The 23,252-nt window shown below is 44.1% G+C and overlaps 1 protein-coding gene across 2 annotated transcripts in view; it reads left to right on the top strand.

Moving 5' to 3' along the window:
- Ebf1 (EBF transcription factor 1) overlaps positions 1-23,252 on the top strand; it is a 386,748-nt gene that overhangs the window by 282,301 nt on the left and 81,195 nt on the right. For both annotated transcript variants that reach the window (XM_032913237.1, XM_032913238.1), the window contains exons 9-10: positions 6,064-6,194; positions 21,726-21,852. In XM_032913237.1, coding sequence (XP_032769128.1) covers positions 6,064-6,194; positions 21,726-21,852 — 258 coding nt within the window. The remainder of the gene's footprint in view (positions 1-6,063; positions 6,195-21,725; positions 21,853-23,252) is intronic.

Raw genomic sequence — 23,252 nt, forward strand, 5'->3', positions numbered from 1 at the left:
TTTGGGACAGGGCTGTCACACCTGGTCACTTCCTAATAGAATTTGTTTCTTGTGAGTTGGGGGGCACCTGTGGTGGTGGTGTTTGCCTTCTGCACATGGGTCCACCCCTGACGGGTGGTAAATGCCTTATGTGGTGTTGTAGCGACTACTAGCTTCTCAGGCACACTGTTGGAGGACAGTTGGCCCAATAACAGACCCTGTGCATGGTGAGGGTGGAGAGGGCTAGCCTTCCAGCTAGTGTCAAACCCTCTCTCTGGTCCCCTTCTTGTCTTTAACTGCTTGCTTGGAAACAAAGGAAGAGTTGGGGAAAATAATCATTTCCCTCAAATGAGTAGCATGACAGATTATTGAGACGGCTCATGGATAGAAATGGGGATCCTCGATAGCCCAAGAGCTTCTGGAATGGGGTTACTCCCAAACACAGCATCATTCAAATCCAGCAGATACACAGGAGAGAGGTTTGATGAGCGCACAAAGGTACCATTGGAAGGAGCTCAGCTCGGACTGGCAAGATGATTCGTCAGGTAAAAGCGCTTGCTGCTGCCAAGACTTACAAAGACAAGTTTGATTACAAGTAACCCACATGGTGGAAGGGAAGAACAGACCCCCTCACGTTGTCCTATCGAGCTGAATCTCCTATGGTCACCCCGCACTCTATGTGCGTACTCTTGAATGTGTGTAACACCCACCCCCATCAACAGACAGACAAAAGTACGTTAAAAGTTAAAAGAGCCCAGCCTACAGGTTTTGCATTTTCTGCCAAGCATCCATCCTTAGAATGTTAACAGTAAAGGTGCTGCATATGAAACAGTTCTGATACATTTCCTGATGAGCATTCATTTCAGCCAACTGTCTTCAAGAAGGAAAACAAACGACGATAACTCGCTCTGCTTCGGGATGTTGCAGTGTCAGTCCATTTAGCTAACCCACTAGCAAGTAGCTAAAAACACTTAGGACGGTTTGATAATAAACCGTAGACAAACTCTATATAATAAAAATAGAAAAGCTCCAAATGATGAACACACAGGGCACTATAGTAAAGAAATGAACTCCAGTTAACAGAAGACCAATGATAATAATGATAGTAATAATAATAAAAAAAATAATAATATAACGACAATGATGATGATGAATAACCATCATGGTGGAAACTAGCATACAGTATACCTGATATGGGGTTGGCACTTCCTGTGAGTTTTGTGTCAAATCTGTGAGGTCTCAACCTCTGGAACCTACTACAGTCTCCATGGAGCAAATGACTGTACTAAATGGTAAATGTAGAATGATAGAATTGATGTCCGATGAATTACCGGTCTTCACTAAGATCCCAATAAAAGCTGGTGTTGTTCTTGCCACCTCCTCTGGGAGGCTTAGCTAGGTACCTGCTTCTTAGAATTGCTTGTTCATACAGGGCTGGTTGGTGGAACGTTAGCGAGAAACCTCTGACATGTCTCATGCATAGACACAATGGAACCGGAGAGCAACCTTGTACCCACTTCACAGTTCACAGTGAATTCCAGCAGGAGACATAGACTATGATTTGAAACTTCCTGAGGTTGTAAATTTTGCCAATTGATAAGAGTATTGTTTGCCCGTGATATACAAAGATGGGAAAGGAGGGAACAGAGCCACAGAGCACATCTCTACTGAGGCTTCTGGCATGGGGCAACAATGACGGCCAAACGCTTATTTTGGAAACGAGATCTTATAGACCTTGAAGCTGGGTCATCGTTATGGCTGCCCTAATAAGTGAGGCATTGGTCAGAGCACAAAGGGATCCCAGAGGCAAACACAAGAGCAGCCCCAGGACCCTGCTGATCGGCACACACACCACTAATTCATCTCAATGGGCAGGCACCTCTGAGCTCAATTAACCCTTATTCCCAAGGCCACCCATAAACCCTGAGGTAAACACGGCTCTCCAGACCCTGGCTTTCTATCAATGAAATAGGTCATTTCTATTGGAGGCCGAGCTTGTAAATTCACCTTGCTGATCAAGAGCTCAGTGCTCTTGGTTGCGAGAAGGCAGGCGCCAGCATCCTGTAGCATTGATTTCTATAAGTCAAACAGTTTTAAACTGCTGAGGGCATCTGTGATTTCTTCTGCCTTCTGAAGTGATTTGAAGAGAATATGTATGTTCTGGAGGTGGGAGAGGTGATCAGAAATGTCCCCAGTGCAATTGTCTGCACACACGTTATATACTGGAAGCTGAATGATTTCTCTCTTTCCCAGTCTTCTTCTTTTTTTTTTTTTTATTCTTCCTTTCCTTTTTCTCCTCACAGTGGCTATTGTTCAAAAGCAAATTGGAAATCTGGTAATTAGGCCCTGACTCACGGTGTAGTATTAAAGTCCTGAGCCAAAGTTCAACACCCTGAAATGAAATTTAAACCAATTAATCTGTTAGATTTTTATCGCTTGTCCGTGTTTTCTCAGCAATTCCCCCAGCACGTGGCCTTTGATCAACTCTCATACAAACGCTAAAATGTGTGCCTGCTGCTAGCAAGACGGAATGACATTAACATGGTCCTCATAAAACAATCAGAGCAGAGAGGCCCTCAAACAGGCAGGGCATAGTAATATTTAATAAAAGCGCACACATAATCTTCAGAATTAGCATTTTGTGCCTTGCAGTACCTTTGGGAGAAGAGCTTTTATTTGTGGAGTGATCATTATAACAAAGAGGCACTACCTAATAATTCCCACTTTAATTCTGCGATGTGCCAGGAGCATTTCAGAGCCATTATGCTAAACTGGTGGGGTAATCATGCTATTGTCACAGTTTGAAGGAAGGAAAATCTCGACTTTGGTGGCTGGTAAGGGGTGGGAGAGGCATTAAAGAAAAGAAGGGGGAAAACTTTTATTTTTAATGAAATTTAGAACCAGAAATGGGTCTGTTGCCCTTGTGGACAGAGTGCGGAAAATGTGTGGATGAAAAGGAGTCTTTCATTAATTAAACCATGAATTTTCTGGTTTTCTTTCTTTCTGTTTTTTCTTTCTTTCTTTTTCTTTTTTCTTTTTTTACAAAAGTAGTCCTGCTTTCAAATCTGTTCCTTCACTTCCCATTTCATAATGGTTTTTTGGAGAAAGACTGCTATCGATGATCGCAGCGCGGTTGTTAAACTCGTGTAAATCTCCCCACTTTCAAATTCTGCTGAATCTAGCTAGGGTGAGTGCTAAAGTAGTGAACTCTTTCCCTGCCTCTGAGAGGTGAGGCCATAGCTGCTGGAGGGCCGGCCAGCATCCTTAGACAACTTGCCAGTGGGATGGAGGAGAGACCCAGGGTCTCTGAGCAGCCCAGCTGATATTAGGTGCTTAGCTGAGTTCTTTTTAGTATTGATTTGCTCTCAAAAGTACAAATGTCACCACATGTCCTGCTTCCCTGAACTCTTTCCTCGTATATTACTATAATATATGCTCAGTGGAAAAGCCTCAAGCCATATAAACGTTAATAGAGTAAAAATTAGCAGCCTTCCTTTTCTGTCAAACCCAATCCTGTCATATTCCCTTTCCATAAGGAATCACTGTGGACAACTGATGTGCATCCTGTCTTCTAGACCTTTGTCTAGAACACCTGGTCATGTGTAATCTGAAATTACACACACGCACACACACACACACACACACACACACACACACGCATGCATGCATGCATATGAAGGTTCACTATATATGATTTTTCAAATTATCTGGAACTCTTTTTTTATTAGTTTATATTGTTGTTAGCTCTCAAGATTTTCTCTCTGAAATCCAGAAAGATAATATTGGCATTGGTTCCTTACTATTAGGGCTCAATGTTCTTTCCTCTGGCTTCTGAACAGCTGTTCCTAGTATTTGAAAGCAGGGCCACTTTCCTTAAGTTCAAGTATTTGCAAGTGTGTGTAAACATACCCACACTCTACACTCTCATGTATCCCTCCCCTCCAAGCTCCCACATCCACATCCACCCAGACTCCCCCTCCCACACACAAAGATGCACATATAAAATCTTTGTACTTTATAAATAATAAGTGGATAAACAAAGAAAGGAGTCAGATGCAAAGTCATCAGGTCTTGACCATGTGATTGCCAAACCTCTCCCATGGACGAATTTCTTTTGGATACTCAAATATGCCCTTCCACGTCCTTTTATGCTATGGTGAGAAGTTTGGAAGAGACATTGATTGTCTGGACAATTACGTCTGTATCTCAATAAAATAAAATAAAATAAAAAGCAGAAACCCCAAGGTTAATAGACGCTAATGTAAAGATCATTTTGCACTCTGCACAGGCAAACGCAGCCCCAGCATTTAATGACACCACTGGAATCCATGTTGTTTTTCAACTACATGGGGCTTAACACTTTTGTATGGGACCTTAGCACCTAAGTATATTGAATTATAAATCAATTTTTAAAAATTGGGTAATGGTAACCAAATATTTTCAAAATGGTTATATATTATGAATGTTTCATAGTTGTTAAATGTAATATCTGTTTTATAAACAGCTTGGAATCCTATATTGTACTGTCATTGACTCAGAGGCCCTTAAACAATTGCTGTCAACATTTTAAGTTTTTGAGGAAGCTTTTTTTGTAAGAAAAAGTCCCATGCCCTTGAGGCACCGATCCGCCTCCCCCAATCCCATGTAGCAAAATTTGGGCAAGATTGTGCAGTCCAGTCATAGATCCTTTATATGTTCTTGATTAATTGCTTTGTTTGGGGCTAAAATGCAGGAAAGTAAATACTTGAGCTGCCCCATTTCAGCTGCAGATGCGTTCCTGTGAGTTCAGCCAACACCGAATGTTTGGTTTGGATGTTTTTAGACTTCTCTGTGCAAGGTTTTGAGGATTAATTTGAATGAGGACCAAGGCCATCCCACTTGTTTGTGTGGTGGCACGTGAACACTGGTCCCGCTGGGATGAACTTAATGTTTTCTTTGCTTATTACACAAGACTCTGCCAAATTTGACAAAGTCCAATACTAATTATTATTATTTTCCCAGCACTTCCCACTCACATTTAGACTTAACTGCTGTTCTCCTTGGCGTCAGTGTTTGGGAAGTCCGCCTTGAATACTTAATGTTCATGAACGAGGACGGTCTCCTCTCTCTTCTTGCACAAACATCTCATTCACTTTCCAGGCTTGCTAAGGTGCTGTCTGTGGCAGTAATCACTATCAGAGCGCCAGCATGGTCCTGATGGGTTAAAGATCCTTTGGGATATCCAGTTCCTTCCGAGAGGTTTCAGAATCATAATCCGACCAGCCCATGTATGTCTAGTGGTTCTGTTCCTAGTACTCCATGCTCACTAGGACATCCACCTCCAGTCTGCTTGCAGTGACAACGTTTGCAAATTATTTCCCATCTCCAAAGACAATTTGCAATGAAAAGAGGAGAGATACAAGATCTTGGAAAAAGTCAGCCCTGGGTTTCCGTGCCCAGGAAACACAACAGAGCCAAGGTCATGAAGACAGTCTGCCGTTCAGCCAGGCCACAGCTATTTGTTTGCAATAACTCACCTCAAGTGACCTGCGACTTTGGGAATATGAAATGGGACCCATGACATGTACTTGAAAATAATTGCAGTGATTCTCAGTGAGGGTTGTTGCTCTGTTAATGTTACGGAGAGAAAAGCGCGGAGCAAGGATCTTTCCTGCTCCAGCCTCCTGCACGCCCTGTTAGCTTTTCATTGGATAGGAATAGTCACCCAAGATCATAGCAGCTCCAAGTTCCTGAAGCACCTTGAGCTTTGAAGCAATTCTATGACTTCCACAGCATTCTAATCGCTAGCATCGTTAAGTTCAGGCTGCCTCCTGTGTTTAGTTTCCCAAGCTTTCAAGGCTGATAAAGATTTGGGTGAAATAATATATGCATCTCAATAGAAACAATGACAAGGATGTCTTTAAGAAAACTTAAGCTGCCCCTCAGGATTCTGGTCCTGACAGGGCTAAGAAACGCTGAGATCTGGAGAGACTTTCTGTTACTGAAAAGATAAAAGATTTTTTTTTCTTTTTCTCAAGTCTCCCATCATTAAAGTTTGGTTCTAACAGCAGACTCCTTCTCTTTTTCATGTGTGTTGAAAAGCAGCTACTCCCTGTATCAAAGCCATCAGCCCGAGTGAAGGATGGACGACGGGAGGCGCGACTGTGATCATCATAGGGGACAATTTCTTTGATGGGTTACAGGTCATATTCGGTACCATGCTGGTCTGGAGTGAGGTAGGTGTTGTCTGAACATTAATATCTAATAGCTTGGTCTAGTTGAAGACACTGTCTATACTTGAATTTCTAATAGAATGTGTAGGATTGAGTGGTCCCACTCTGGGTGGCCCTCCTCCAGTCCACAGAACATTGGGAACGAGGAAAGGTGGACTGACTTCCCCAGGAAAGCAAATGCTTGCTGTTGGCATCACTTCCACCTAACTCATGAGCACCACCAGAGCTTTCTGTTTGGTGGTTTGTCCTCCTGGGGTTGCCATAGGGGGTGAAGGCCCTTTTGTGTAATGGGAAGTGGAAAGACGATACAAGGTTATAAAATCTATAGGAAACGCTCTCCAAACTTTAGCAAGTCAGTTATGCGTGGGTATTTCATGGATGGAATCTACTGTGGTTTGAGCTTCAGAGACTCCTATTCATATGTCAGTCATAAGGCAGGGAGCTCTTGACTTACTCAGTGACTCTTGACCAGAGTGAGTCACTGGGGGACCCTGAAGAGCCCTGGGTTTTTCCACAGCGGGAGCATACAGCTTTCACGTACTTTATAGTGTGACTCCTGCCATGTGACCATGACTGTTCTGTGTGTGCAGTTCCTTCAGCGTGGTGATGTGACCTGGATGATATGTCATTAGCATTTATTTAAGATCTCAGAACAAGAGCATCACTCTTTCAGGATATCACAAACAGACCCCTCTGTTATCAAGTCTGGAGCCTAGGTATCTTATCCAGAACATTCAAAGTCCCCAGTTATCTCAAAGTATAAAATAAAAGCAGAGTTGGGACTACAGGAGACCACAGAGGTCACTCCATCCCCCTTGCTTTCTAAGTACTGCTACCTGTTCTATTTTATGGAGTCTCAGGATCTAAGTATTGTGCTCAGCACTTGAGAGATTTTAACACCCTTCTCTGTGTGCGACAACCAACGACCTCTTGGATGTAGCTTTTCTTGTTAAGTAACTTCAGCCTTAGAGATAAATAGCCGTCCAACTAAGAGTAGCAACCCAGAGGGTTCAGAAGAACCAATGTGTTTATATCCACACAAAGAAGTAAGGGTCAGCCTTGGAGTGGGAACCAAGCTTGGTGACTTCCAGTCCTGCTTGTCTTAGCAGGTGCCACTTTGGCTCTTCTAGATGCTCTATTTGTTTTCTTCTTGGAGGGACCATGGGAACGAGCTGAGAGTTGGCGGGCATGCTTTCTGGACTAACAGACCAAAGTGGAACTCATCCATTTTAAAGCTATCCACACACTCTTTGCACCAGCAGCCACCCGCTTGATGAGCAGTCGCCCTTGCCAGCATGCTGTGTAGCCTTGGTAGTTGAAGGCTCTGGCCAGAGCATTGAAGCTCTTATGGAGCTGAATCAGAACCAGCCTCTCAGTCCATCCAACTGTTATCTAAGCTGGAGCATTCTGGGCAGGAAAAGTCTACTAAACCTGTCCTGCCAACTGTACTCCATTTTCCCTTGGACGCATCAGGGACCACAGGAGAAGGATCATCTCCACGGTTTATTTTGTTGCCCACTGGTGTCCTCAGCCTGATGGGAATGGTGGCCTATATGAGATCCGTCTTTTCTGGGTTTGGAGAGCCACATCTTCACCATTTTGGTCACTTTTTTAATGGTTTATCAAGAAAGATAGGGATGGGAAAGAATAAACTCAAGGTGGTCCTTTGATGTGTGTCATGGAAATCAGATGGGGACTGGGTTAGGAATCAGAACGGGCAACAAGTGTCATAGACTGGACAAAAGACAGTTGATTCAAGGTATCCTGAAGAGTCTTGTGCCTATCCCAGCCCGAGGAGGCTGTACCTCAGGTTAGCATCTAAGATAGGCTAACCACATTGCTTCAGAGGATCTGTTTCCATATAATAAACCACACAGAGCACATGAGAAGGAGCATCCACAGGAACTACTCTTCTCCTTCCTTGGGTCTCCACTGCCACTGTTATGTGGGCACCTGAGCCTGCTTCACATTGCTCAGGCAAGGTGGCCTCCAGGAGGACAGCATCAGGGTAGCTGCTGGTTCTTTGCTCTCCTCCTCCTCTGAAGTGTCCTAGGGAGCTATGTCTTAAATTAGGAGTTCTGTCTTGGCAAAAACTCATACTGCGATTTCTAAGAGAATTTAGCAGATAATCCTTGTAGAATTAACAAGGTCACAGGCAGGTCCTGCAAGACATCGGATCTGATCCATACAGTGTAATCTTCAAGATGTAGACGTCCTATTACCAAGAACAACTATAATCTGAGCAAGCGAACAATAAGAGAAAGTGGAAATGCGGGGGTGGGGGGGTGGGGGAGTGGGGGAGGTCCAGAATAAGCCAAGTGATACCATAGCAGAGTCATAGTGAGAGCCACGGCGGAGGTGTCCATGGCAGTTAATCATAAACGTTAAACAAAAGATAATGAAGCAAACCTGAAACCTTGTGGCCACCTTTTGTTTTGTTTTTGTTTTTTGTTTTGTTTTGTTTTTTTTGATGGAGCAAAATAAATTATGAGTCAAGGCTTGGATTGGATAGAATCAGAGCTCAACATTGTAAGATCTGGTGCCTAGGAAAAGCTCTAGGAAAACACACTCTAAGTAGCTGCCATTCGTTGAGCCCCTACTTCCAGCCAGGCAGCGTGCCAGGTGTGTGATGGCTGTCATGCCAGTCTGGGGACGGCTGCACACAGTACTGTTCTCTTTCAGGGACAGGAGCTGGAGCTTAGGTAACAGCTGGTAAGTTGGTCGGCTACTAAGTCTTCCCATGCTAAGGAGAGCACTTGAACTCTTGAGGAGGTCAACCTCACAATGACTTCTGCTTCAGTGGGGACCATGGTCCCCATCTGAAGATCTTATCTCTGAAGAGTTGTGCACATACCCTCTTCCTGTGCTGGGTCCCTATCAGCCAGTCTTATGGAAGTGACATGTACACTCTCATGGAGGGAGAACCTTGGCTTTCTAGCCGTGCGTTAACGCTATGTTTGGAGTCCTTAACTTCTATGGAGAATTTATCCTTATGAGCAAGACAATTAACCTGCTTGGGCTCCTTCTCTAGAACTGCGTCCCTGTTTATCCAATGTCTCAATCCCTAACCATACGATTGGTGGGCACGCCGTCTCTAAAATCCAGTGCGTATCATCTGGAGTTAGCATTCTTTAAAACATCTTCTCTCCATTCCCAACCCCATTGCTGGGCTGGAGCACTGAGGAGGGCGAGCCGGGGCAAGCAGATAGTGATGTAGGTTAGCAGCTGATGCTATTATGTGAGGTCTTTTTTTAGCTGAAGAATTAAAAAGGAAAGGAAGAGTCAGAGAAAATAAGACCAGCGTAATTTACCCTCAACTGTGCTCTTCCCCCAACCGCATCATCTTTTGCAAATGAGTAGTTTAGCTCGGCTCCCTGCTGCCCCTTGAGGGTTGGGAAAGGGAGAGGTGGCACTCCATGGGCGCCTCCTTCTGTGTGTGCTCACCCTCACAGGATTCTCCTGATTACGTTTTCCATCCTTTTGTTCTCTTTTTTATTGTTTCTTCCCCCCCCCCACCCCCCGTCCCCTGTCCTTCCGTTTACCCAGTTGTTTGACTCATATTCTTAAGGTCTTCTTCCCCAATCCCAATCACTTAGAAGAAAATGCATTGTAGTGTTTACGTATAAATTGAGGAAAACCACCAGGGTTGGTGAGAGCTAATGTCGAATGTGGGGTGAATCTTTTGTTTTGTTGTTTTTTTTAACTTGACCGGAAATGGGCTTGATGCTTTTGCTTTGCCACTCACTGGGCTGAGGCACCGGGAGGGGCCTGTGCTACTGTTCTCTACAGATCAGCCTCTTTCACTATCTCTTCTGAATTCCTTCAGTTTTAGAACAACGAGTAGCAGTTGGCTTGCCTGCCAGTTGTCTAACACTGGGAGAGGTACCACAGGCAATTAAAGTCAGGCTTTGTGGGATCTGCTGTTTTACTTGGAAAGACAACTTGCTCCCATGAAACAAATTAGAGAGTTGCATAACATTTATATAATCTAGTATTAAATTTGTGGCTTGCAATTCATGGCAAGGTTCTAGAAGACAGAGGGAACAGAGGCGTCGGAAGGAGACGGTTCGGAAAACCAATCAAGTCCCAGTTATGTTTGGATGGTTCTGTGGTAGATATTTTAGGCTGTCACAATCTTTTTTTTTTTTTTTTTTTTTTTTTTCAATCACAGAAATAACAAGGAGGATGCACTCTAAGGTATTTAATTGGCCTGTTTTGTTTGTTTGGTTTGTTTTGAGTGCAACCTTGCGATTGGCCAGTTGGGGGTAGGGGTGGGCATAAGGGAGTGGCAGATTATATTCCAAGCAATGGTGTAGATTTATGGAGGTTAGTCGTGGGCAAAAAGAGTCAAAACTGGGCAGTAACTCTAGTCTTATTTCTCAGAAAATAGGGATTTATTCAGTCTTGGTGACTGAACCTCCGTTTCCCCACTTGGAAATGATTCTATGTTGTATCTTCTTTATTTTTTTTTCTTTTTTTTTCTTCTTTTTTACGGAGCTGGGGACCGAACCCAGGGCCTTGCACTTGCTAGGCAAGCGCTCTACCACTGAGCTAAATCCCCAACCCGTTGTATCTTCTTTAAAACCACTTGTAGGACAGCTCCTTTTCTCTAGAGTATTCTCCCCAGAACTCCCCCACTAGATCCAGAGGTGGACAGAGATGTGGGCAGGAGGGACCTTTCCTTTCCTTTCTTTTCTTTTTCTTCTTTTCTTTTCTCTTCTCTTCTTTTCTTTTCTTTTCTTTTCTTGCCTTTGGACTACCCCTGGCAGTACACAGATACCATGCCCATTTGCAAAAGGATTCTTAGAATAGCATGGGAACAATTTAATTAGCCATGACGTTGACTCTCCCTATCGCTGCATCTCCAGTTAGTTCTCTCTCTCAGTTTCTTAAGCCTCCAGTATTTGCTCCAAACAAGACGTCTATTTCAAGGCATCTTCCAGCATCTTCCAGATAGCTGCTCGGAATTCTAGCTTTTAGGGATATTAATAGATGCCCCATGCCACATGAGAGAATGAAATTTCTTTTACCCCTCTACCTTTGGTCACTATTAAATGAAACATATTCAGCTTATCCTTGGATCACTTTTGAGTGCCCATCATACCCCGAGTCCTTAGGATCCGGTGTTCAACATTTCTCAAACTTCTGTGACTACAGACCCTTCTTCTTAGGGATCACCTTATAGGAAAGCTATTGGTTAGGGCTGATGTGCATATCTTGATTTTATGATAAGGAAGTCAAGTTATAAAATTCAATGGTGAAAGCGATGGGGGCTGGAGAGACGTGAGAAAATCGCCCGGGATATTTGCAGAGAATTATCCAGATTAGACCTGGAATGCTCTGAACCATCGTTCTTTAATTCTGCAAGGCTTTGAACTGACTTTCTCTCATGGTATGCGTCTGGTTTCAGTCAGTGTGCACTTGGCATTAGACGCCATGTGATTTTGTAGGACAACTCTATTTAAAGATTAGCGGTACCCTAGGCTCAGGCTGGGAAAACCAAGACTCCATAGCTACATATGAACCAATTAGCCTCACCCATGGGGTGCATGTTCTTCTCTTCAGCCAGAGGAAGGGTATTGTTTGAACCTAGTTCTCGGAGAGTCAAAGGAGGCTGCCCGTGGGTAGGGAGAGGGAGACTTTGGGTGGATGAAATTAGGTAAATGGCAGCTTGTAGGGGCCTGGGAAGGAATTCTGCAACTTGAAACCCCAACCCGGAAATGGGGGGGTTTAATAGCACCATAATGCTTTTTTATCTGTCCACACTGTTTGCCCTCCTCCGCATGCAAAGCAGAGAGGGACGGCTATAAGGGAAACAGAGTTTGTTCCCTGATGGCGGATATTCAGGAACGGATGGCAGTGACACATGTATGTAACCCACAGCAAGTTTCCCAGGACACTCTGTCCGGCCTTGAATTTTACTGGACCTCATGGAGAGTTACAAAGCCTGCAGGAATGTGTCTTAGACACAAAGTAAGGCCATTTTACTTGGAGAGGAAGAGAGGTCTCCGGAGTGGCAACATGACTTGTCTCAGGAGCATGTGAGCATCTCCATGCTGAGGTTACAGAGCAGCTCCCCGGAAACCCAGCTTCATCCCTATTCGGCTTCGGGTCCTATCTCATTTTCTCATATTTCCCCCCATAGTCTTCGAATACACTTTCACGAGTGTGTCAAGTTTTCCCAACTTGGTACTCTGTATCTCAGCACGCTCCTGCCTACCCATATCACACTGTAAATGAAATCAATTCAACTAAATTAAAAAGAGAACCGAAAACATACTGGGAAGGCAATTTCTGAGTTAGCACCTCTTTGAAATTTCATAATAGAGGATATAAAAATGAGTATATGGTTAAAGGTAAATACTTGCATCATTTATTTCATATATATGTATATATATGCATATATATATTTTCCATATATATAAAGGCCCAAAGATACAGATAGAATTAAAGTTAATTTAATGTGTAGACTTTAAATAATTGATCCATCTAATTTCCTTTCCAATAATTTTTGTTTGCTTCAAAAACTGTATTTCTTTAGCATATACCCATTGAATACTCAGAAGATTCTGGACAAATATGTTAAAAGTCTTTTTGAATCTGTTACTTTGAATATGACTTTAATTTTTTTCTTCGTCTTTGAGAGACTCTAATGCAGGCATCCAATGACATACGATAATGCCCCCCTCCATCTGCCTACTCCCATTCTTTCTATATCCCCCAACATGTTCTTTCCAGCCTCATGTCTGTTTTTTTTTTTTAATAACCTACCAAGTTTAGGTAGCGAGGCCATCCTCTGGAGCATGGGAACCCTATCGGTGGCCGAATTCTCAATAAAGAATGTTTCTCCCTCCCCCACTCACTGCCAAGAGCTCCTCCGGAGTTTGAAGAACAACTTTCAAGCTTAAGTAATTTTATGGGGAATCATTTCTAAATGAGCTAGCATATTAAAAAAAAGATAGGAATGGTCTAATGACTGTTTTAATACAGTTACATGGCTGTACCCATGCTTGCTTTATCCTTAAGAGTGCTTTAGTCTATATTTTTTATCTTTAATGACCAAGTCACTTGCCATTTCCCGCTCTCTGGATAATTATGTGATTCTGGAAAAAAAAAAAAAGACTTTAAGCTGACATTTGCAATGAGTTCATGGTGTGTTCAGGAGGAGCGTCTGTGCCCACCCATAACCGCCAACCAGAAAGCACTAGGAACATGGCGTGCCTAAGCGAAGAGACCCGGCACCTGGCTACAGCCCTGCGGCACGTCACAAGGGAAAGAGCTCTCTGTGGGCCACTGTGTTGCTTTCCTCGACAGTTAGTGCTGGGGTTTCTGGGATATCCCTTGACTCTCTGAACTGAGACTTCCTCCTCCTACCACATTGCCAGGTTCCTCTCCCTTAGTCTTTGTTCTGGGGTTTATGCTGACCTCCCTGGGGCACCTTCTTTTCCACATCCGCAACCACAGGCTACCTGAGCTTCCCTCCTGGTCTGTCGAGTGACTGTTCGCCACAGCCTGTGCTCCTCAGGGTTCTGAAAGCTTAAAGTCTCCTCAGACATTTACTCTTATGGCTGACTTCTTGCACTTCTCTCCGACACATTCTGTCCCTTGCACCCCACTCACTCCCTTTAACTCAAAGTTGTTAACGTGTGCGATTTAACACAATTGCAGCTGTTGAATTTCCCTAAATCTGTGCTTCGAGTCTATATTGATTTCATGTATTAACTACCTATTATACGGAAGAGACACGATACAGAATTATGCGTTTTATTTGTGTGGATCAGTTACATTAAACTTGGAGAACAGTTTTCAAGCCCTAGTAATTTTATGGGGAATCATTTCTAAATGAGCTAGTGTCTTTTTTTTTTTAAAGACAGAAATAGTTTAAGGGTTGAAATGAAGACTCTCCCCTCTCCCTTGAAGGTGATGTCCTTGTAAAAATTCAGCTTAATCCCTCATCGTTCCTCACACAAAGCCCTGAATAGCAGCTGTGTTACATTTGGTGAATGTCATTAATTAGTTCACGTGTTCCGTACATTCAATTGTTCCCTCTGATGAGGCTTCATTCACTGCTACATAGATATGACTTAGTTTTCGTTAATAGACATGGCTTTTACATAGAGTTGTAGCGCAGCGCGATGAATACGTACACAGATGTCTCAGCGGAAGTCAACTGGAAATGACGAAGGTTACCTAGTAGAAAGGCAGCTCTTTTTGAGGCGTTGACTTGGTTATTCATGTTACGTGTAGGTAGTTGAACCCCACTCCAGTATCCCATGTGATACTGAAGGTCAGCAGGCTAGAGGCCTGCCCAAACTCCTCTACTCTCCCAGATACTTCTTTGCAAAGCCTGGGTTTGAGCTCAAGTCCATGCAAGTTCTGGGCCATCTCCCAGTCTTCTGATAACACAGCACAACTCACAATTTAGAGAAATGATGTCAAAGTTACGTTACCCCCACAGAATTTTAGGATGGAATCTTACCAAGGGGGGAGGGGGGAAAGCTATGTTATCCTTTTCCCTGGTACAGCTCAGAAGCAGCGTGCCAGAGTCAGGTTGTTGGGAACAGGCACAGTGACAGCAGAAAGGACAGCCCTGCGTCCAGGGTGGAATGGAAAAGCCTAAGAAGCAGAGGCAGAACCCAGTTACTGGGCAGCGCATTGATGACTATTCATAAAGCATGGCGGCTCGGCTCTGAGTCACGGAGGAAGAGCTGGCAGCCAGATCTAATAAATTCCGCTAGAAACAGCAGGATGCGCATAATGCATCCTCGAAAGACATCAAGCCAGAGCCGGTGTAGGGCCACCACGTCCAAAGAGGTTCCACTTCAGTTTTCTCTAGAGTCTACTTATCTCTCATTCTGAAGGGGTGTGCAAAATGACTGTCTATATGTGCAGATACCAGTGGGTCAATATGCAAATACGGACTGCAGCACACGTACGTTAGATGATTCTATATCTCACTGCTTTGATCTCCTGTATACCTTCGAAGGGCCTGAAACCCTCCTCCGTGGAGCCCTCTTGGCGAAAGGAAGATTCGTTCCCTGTCAGTATTTTGCCTCTCACTGTGGGCTTCCCACCCCTTTTCTCATTCCACAAGCAGTTTCTCTGTAAATTGTGAACTTTGAGAACAAGTATTTGGCCCTTTCTAGAACTACACCGGGCCTTCCTTTTTCTTATGCTTCCATTTCTAAGCGGGAACACAGAAGCAGCGACACAAGCTAGAGTCAGGAGCCACGGTTGGGCTGGCCTTGTGCTGCTTAGAGCCAGGGGTGGGCTGCACTGTGAGCCTCCACTGGACCTTCGCTCTACAGCGCTTCTCCGCTCCCAGACTGTCGGGATACCATCCAGTTTTCGGTGCAGCCCAGCTGGCCTGAGCTCTACATCCTGGGAAGGGAGCTGGAGAAGGTTTATTTAAACAACAACTTACAAAATAAATAAATAAATAAACCCACAAAAGCAGGGGCAGTTGGAGTGCAGCATGTTTATTTTAGTTCCTTTCTTCCCAATCTGTTATTTTGGAAATCGATCTTGTTGCTGTTCTGTTTTGAGACAATTAGCTACATTGATTGAGGGTCACAGTTAACTTCCTGGTCCAAGGCACCCGGCACTGTTCTTTTGGAATGCTTAACGATAATACCAGGAGGTTTGTGGTGGCCAAGTAAAAACAGCTTTTTGTTTTTATTTTTATTTATTTATTTATTTATTTTTTAGGAAAAAGAAAGAACTCTGAATGGAGTGAGATTGGTTATTTCTGTTTTCTTTTGGTGGTTCTGGGATTGAACCCAGACCCTCAAACATGCTAGGCAGTTACTCTACCCTTAGCTACACCCCTAGCCCTGATCATTTCTTCTCTGAACACTTACAGAGAAGTTTATTCAGTCTTTACCTCACTTGTGAGGGCTAGTTCATGAGAACTGACTTAATCCAAGGTCTGGCTGACTCCCGGGGACCCAGTACAGGCAAAACAGATCAACCATCTACCTCTCTGGAACTGATATTTTATGCAAGGGACACAGACAGCAGCTAAAAATGCCGCTCTGCGGGCCTCTAGGCCCTATCTATACCTGTGTCTATATTGAGAGAAATTATACACGGCTTTCAGAAACAGCACTGGCTACTCCAAAGCTAGGTTTAACTCCCCTATGGGATTTAATACTTGAGACTTGAGTTTCAAATATTTCCTTCCCAAGTTTATCTTTAGGGATTCATGAGACCCTACCTCTTTTGCTAAACATTGGTTTTAGCTGTTTCTTGAAAGAAATAAAGAAAACCAGAATGTTTGTGTGATACTCAATGCCTCTGTGTTGCTCTCCCCCCCCCCCCCCTCTGTCTCTCTCTCTCTCTCTCTGTCTCTCTCTGTCTCTGTCTCTGTCTTGTCTCTCTTCCTCCCTCTCTTCATTCCCAAGAGATCACATTCTGATGACCAGACAGGCACCCTTTTGGAATGAAAGAACTTAGTGTCTGAAAGAAGTCTGATTAGGTGGGAACAAACCAAAATACATGGATGATCGTGTAGAGGTTGAACTGTGCTGTTCTCATGACAACTTCTTACATTCATTCATTCATTCATTCATTCATTCATTCATTCAGAGTGGTGTGAGTATGAGTGTGAGTGTGTGTGTGTGTGTGTGTGTGTGTGTGTGTGTGTGTGTGTGTGTGTGTGTGTGTGTGTGTGTGTGTGTAGGCCAGAGAATAACTTTGGGAATTGATTCACTATTTTCGATCTTGTGGGTCCCAGGGGATTGAACTTGGGTCACCAGACTTAGCAGCAAGCCCCTTTACCCCTTGAGCCATCTTTCTGGCCCTAAAATATAGATATATTTTAAAGTGTCATTTCCGGTTACACAAAGACGAATGCTCCAGAAAGAAAGAACAGCTCATATCTTCTTAGAGCTCCTAAAATGTATTTGGTCTCAAAGCTTTAATTACGAGTTGCACTGTCTTACGGCTTCCTTAGTTAAGTGTCTGTTCTGTGTCCATCACTCAGCACCCCTGCCTATCTCAAAAGAGATGGGTATCATTCTAATTGAGAAGGAGGGAGAATGCTGTGAGAATTATTAATACATAAATTAAAAAATTAATCTAGAAGGCGCTTTCGCATCCCTGGAGAAGCACTACCCAAACACAAAACATATTTAATATTATTCTGAGCTCCCACAGAGAAATTCCGAGCTCCTGTAGCCTATGATTCAACTGGTAAACTGAGGCATGGATCGTGGCAATTGCAGAGCCCAGAGTCTATGTTCAAAGCCCTGGATCCCACTTGAGAGTTTTTATTTTCCCCTGATGATTAGTGTTAATTAGTTTTCCATAGAACAATAACAAACTGCCCCTTCCCTTTTCTCTATTCCGTTGAGTCTTTTTTTAGACTTGATTCTTTTAAATTCAACTTTCTAATATGGCAGATAGTTCAGGGTTGTGAACCTGGTGAGGAACACTTGAAACCATGTGTGTGTCTAGAAGTCCTCTTTTTGCACATGGCTCAACACTTCCCATTGCTTTCCTTTTATATAAAGGCAGTGGCTAGAAGACACATGTAGGCTGACGGTTGAGTTGTTTCTGAGCTCTGCTGGGGAACTGTTCTTAGCTTAGCTTCACAGGGAGAACGGTTGTGTGCTTCCGGTGCTCCCAGACGGGGAAGGTAAAGGAGGATGCCATTGATATTTTCAAAGGCAGAGGAGGGGAGCTAAAGTCCAGAAATTATGGTAAAATGATAAGCAGTCTAGAGAGAGAGGACAGTTGTGGCAGGGTGATGACAGCCATTAGTCAGGGGAGCTTGCTGCTTCTAATTGGTTAGGCTTCTAAACCTTCCTGAAATCCACTTTGCTTATCTGTGAACCAGCTAACAGCCATACCTGCCCCCTGAAGTCTATCAGGCATAAGTCACCGGAAAGAGCTTAGGCCAGTGCTGAGTGCGCCGTGAGAAGTCCGCAAAGGTCACTGTTGCTCAGGTCATCTCCGTCGTTATTGGGAATGAGGGAGCTATGGAGAGCACATGCTGTTGTCTCCTCAGAGGAGAGAGTTCTCCCAAAGACACACCTTCCCCCAGCATCCTACAGCCTGTTTTCCTTAGTACTCCAACTGCTCATGGGTCACACTTTCCTACTCCCGGTGTCCCTCGGATGCTGCAAGAGACCACACACAGACGCATGCTTTCCTTCGGGTCTCCCAGACTTTGCAGGTGGTTTCTTCAGACTGCTGCCTCCACACGTGCAGCTGCTCCAGCTGCTCCGGTCTTCTCTGCTCGTTCCCCCGCTTCTGTCACGAGGAGCCCAATTCGCTCACCTCCACATCTGCATCTGTCTCTCTCTCAGAGGCTTCTCTGCCACCCATGGTCTGTAATGAGCTTGTGTCTCATTGGGCCCATACCTCAGGGCTCTTCTGGCCCTGTTATCTGAATCTGGAGACAACAAACACTCATATAGGCAGTGGAGAGCACCATATTCTTGCTTCCCGGTGACTGGGTAGCCTCACTAGGCCATGAAGAGTCCATGAGTCCTCCATCTTTACACAGAGCCAAATGGCTTCCCTTGACTGTAATGTTCACCCATATTTGCTGTCAAAGAGTTGGAGAGAATAGAGAGGCAGTCAGAGGAAACTGAACTTTACCCAAGAACACTTAACCGAAGAGGCCGCTTCTGTTAACAGGTTACTGCCTACCTTGTGAGCGTTCTTCTCTCAGGTACACATGCAATTTTTGTGTAATCACACGGCATACATAGTACTCCGAACTGGCATTAGCCTACTTTTAATTTTGATAATATTTTCTCAAGGTAGTTTCTCAAGGTTGTGCATGAGTGTATTACCTGCATGTAGGTATAAATGGCATGTGCACACCTGATACCTATGGAGGTCAGAAAAAAGACAGGATCCCCTGGAACTGGAATTACATATGGCCTGCACGTGGATGCTGGGTACTGAAAGCTGAACCCAGGCCCTCTGTAAGAATACTTGGTGTACTCTTTCCTACTGAGCCATCTCTCCTGCCTCTCCTTAGTACGTTTTAAGAATAGCACGAAGACTCGAGAGTTTCTCCTGGTCTCAAAAACTGCTCAGTGGAAGAAAGCTAAGTGGGAACTTCTTGATGGCACACAGTAAATCGGTTTCTAGGAGTCATATCACGAATGTTGTCATCGTCTAAATTCCTACAGAGAGGCAGACCACTCTGACTTTTATTGACTGCATAGAGAACATGTTGTTGGGAGGTCAGAGAGTAGCCAAGCATGGTTAGGCAAAGAAGGATCTGGATCTCTGTAGGTGTTCTCTATACAGTATTAAATCTGATCTCCTTGTTTCTATGCCTACAGATTATAAGTGCAGATTAGAAGCTGCAGGGGACAGAGACACAGAATAAGACAGAAGTAATTTCAAGTGCTGGACTGTTTGGAAGCATTTTAGGGCTTGAGAACAGCAAGCACTTCATATTTTAGCAATCACTCAGTACTTTAATGCATTACAGCAAGACGTAAGGCAGGTGATTCCAAACATGGCCTTGGTTTATCAGAGTTAAGTTACATTGCATGCTTTCCATGATTTGGACAGCATTCGAAGCACTTTGGAAGGATTTCAATGCGAATAGAATACTTTTTTCTTTTTTTAATCTATTCATCGAGAGCTTCGTACATATATACAACATATTTTGTTTATACCCAGACACTCCCCAAGCTACACCTAAAGATCTATCTCCTGACTTCTTTTTGTCTTTTTCTTTTTTTTAACTGAGTCTAATTAGTGCTGGCCCTGTATGCATGGGTGGGGCCATTGGCTGGAGCATAGTCCACCCAGCAGGGGCCGCATCTCTAAAGAATATTGACTCCCCCTTTACCAGCAGGCACCAGCAGCTCCTCAGCTAGAGGTAGATGTGGTGTTTCAGTGGGAGACAGTGTGACCCAGATGTCCCATTACGGCTGATCCCTTCACAGATATTTGCTATCTGTGCTTTGACCAGTGTGAGTTTCCATATGAACCTCCTTCCCCGTCGCAAAGATGCATTTCTGTCGAGGACTGAGAGCTGGGCTCACCGATGGGTAAATAGAGGCACATATTTTAGAAGGTAGCTTGGTACTCTGTCCATTTAGTAGGTTGTCCTCCGGAGTCCAGGAGCTCCCAGGCCCAGTGCAAAATTTCAAGGCACTATCATTGGTGCTTTCTGTGAGTTAGCTTTCCAGAAAACATAAGCCACGGCAATAGACTTGGCCTCCAGAGTTCCCTTATGGCATGGTGTTAGTGCAATATTTCTGTGTGACTATTAATTTCTAGCCAGTAAGCTCAGACTTCCTGTGTATTCGAGAGAAGAGGATAAAGCACTTCTGAGCCTAAGATGGCTTTAGCCCAGCGTTCTCTCTTAAGTTTCTAGGAACGTGTAGCAACATAAGTTGTGGATTTTGGCATGAACTGGTTTCTTGTCCTTCTGCCCATCACAAGGTGCTAAGACCATTTCCCTTGGTGGGAACCAGGGTCTGCATTTGGTTTCTTATCACCTCACCTATGATTCGAGTGCAAAACATGTCAACTGGGTGTTTTTCACATTTAAGTAAAACCTCTTTCTACTGCGATGCCATCCAACAGTTTAAGTTATCATTGACTCATTAGAGACTGCCCACAGAGGATATTCTATCTACTGTGTGTTGGCCTGTGCCACGGTGTCGAGCTGTTTGGGCCATTACTGACTTCACACAGAGAGATACTTTAGAATGCAGTTCTGTCACAGGTCAAGCAGTCAAATGCCAGGGATGGTCTTTTTTCTTCTTCTTCTCTTCAAAGAATGCCTATTTCATAACCATTAATAACATTTTCTTTATATAAACCGAGGTAAGAGCAATGAAAAATAAATTCTGCTTTATAGTATAATTTGATTGCCGATAGAGCTCAGAAATGAACTTCCTCACTGTGCATGTGCTACTGCGTAGTGGAAGGCTAACCATCCAGCAGGCTTCTCCCCAACCTCCATTTCTTTTTTTATGAAGAATCTTTAGTTCATCCAGAGCCCTAAGCTATTCCAGGGAGGCAGATCCTTTGCTCTCCCCTTTAAAACGCTTTGATTGTGCCTCTCGTAGTTATGTGCCAAATGGGCTTCTGGACGTCTCATACATGTGTTCTGCAGCTAATTAGAATGCCCAGGCCTACTGTTTCCTACCTCTGCTCTCCCTGCGTTTAAGGGCTCAGTTCAAACACCAGGCCCATGCCCTCTGGAAAGGAATGGCAAAGCTCTAGTCTGATTTGGGCATCTGTTGGGACCAGGTTTTCCAAAGGATATCCTGTAGGAGATAACCATTTCATTAGGGCCAGATTCCCTTTCCAAACCGGGAAATCCAGGGCCTGCTGTGAAGGAAAACCCAGATAATGCTATTGTGGCTGTAAGCAGAGCACTTGTAAATGTTGTTGTCGGCATCTTTTCCACAGGGTCCATCCAGATTGTGTCCACTGACAGGTTAATGACGTGTTTTAGAGCTTTGTTTATGGAGAGCGGTAGGGCAGCTGTGACATGAGTCCTTTACATACTCCAATGACCCTTCCTCCTTCCATGTCCCCCTGCAGTTGATAACTCCTCATGCCATCCGTGTTCAGACACCTCCTCGGCACATCCCCGGTGTTGTGGAAGTCACATTGTCCTACAAGTCCAAGCAGTTCTGCAAAGGGACACCAGGCAGATTCATCTATACAGGTAAGCATGCCTGCAGATGGCACCCACGGAGTTCTGTTGACTTCATGAGATGTTTCACTTGATCGTGTGTGTGTGTGTGTGTGTGTGAGTATAAAATCTTGTTTCTGCTAAGATGGATTTTCTCCATTTCAACAAATACAGGACTGAAGAAATTGCTTTGATTATTATTACTAAAAGCTTATGGAGATGTAATGTTTTAGCATGTTGAAATAATTGGTTGCCTACTTCGAGAAATAACTTGAAAAGTAATAGAGAGCAGGGCAGACCTAGACAGGACCAAGGTCTCCCTCTAGTAGATTGGCCAGCGTTTTGGAGTTTGCTTTATGGGGCTAGGTTGAACTTTGACGGACAGTACTGCTTTCTTCTAGCCTGCCATAGCATTTGAATTTAACACTTATGGTAGTTTTCATAGTTTATTCTGGGTCAGTGCTTTCTACCCCAGTAAGCTGCATTTTGCCAGCCCCCCGCCCCCAACAGCATTGGCACATGGACCTGCCTTGTGGTAAGCGGCTAGGGTTACAGGGTGCATCTGGAATCCCTCCTACCAGGCCCAGCCAATCAGGCAGGACCTAGTCTGGCAGGATGTGGAAATATATTTAATAGGCGAAGCAAACACCCTGGGATCTCTTCGAATTCAGTATCCGCTATGGAAAGGGTGGGCAGACTCCTTGTTTCTTACATGCTCAAAGGTGAGGTGTAGGCTGATGTCAGGGACACGCGCGCGGCGGCGTGGTAAATTTGAGGGCCCTTGGCGTCACATCACCTGGCTAGCTCCATCCATGAGCCAGTCACAGCTTTTCTTTCTCCATTTGTTATTGAGGATCCACTAGGCCTCTCCGTGTAGGTGGGAAGTTGTTTTCATACAAAGGGGCCTGGAGCTCAGAAGAAGCGATTCTGTTAGCACATCCTAATTAAGCCATATAATCCAGCAAGCTGGTTTCATCTTTGTTCTAACATTCTCCCGCAAAGCATCTTCCCCTATAATTTTATACTGTGGAGCAAACCAAGCATGCTCTATAGTCATCCCGTTCTCTCTCTCTCACAATGACAACCCACCACCAACAGACAGAGACAGACAGACAGACAGACAGACAGACAGACAGACAAACCGAGTTAATACATTTTGACCCTCGGAAATGCCTCCCAGCCCTTTAAACAAAATACAAGGTTGGTGCCTGCCTGCCGATTAGTTTTAGTTAATTGAAAATTATAGGATTGACCCAAGAGGAAAATTTTGTTTGCACTCCAATCACTTTTACAAATTAAGGAAAATTACCACAATTTTGTTTAGCTCAGGTTTCACACTGAGTTCACGAAATTAGCTCCGCCATCCCAACGAAGTCAGCACTTTGTTAGTGAGTGCTTGAAAAAAAAAAGTCTATCTGGAGTTTTGTGGTGTA

The sequence above is a fragment of the Rattus rattus genome, chromosome 9, assembly GCF_011064425.1.
Source record: "Rattus rattus isolate New Zealand chromosome 9, Rrattus_CSIRO_v1, whole genome shotgun sequence".
In the NCBI taxonomy this organism is placed as follows: Eukaryota; Metazoa; Chordata; class Mammalia; order Rodentia; family Muridae; genus Rattus; species Rattus rattus.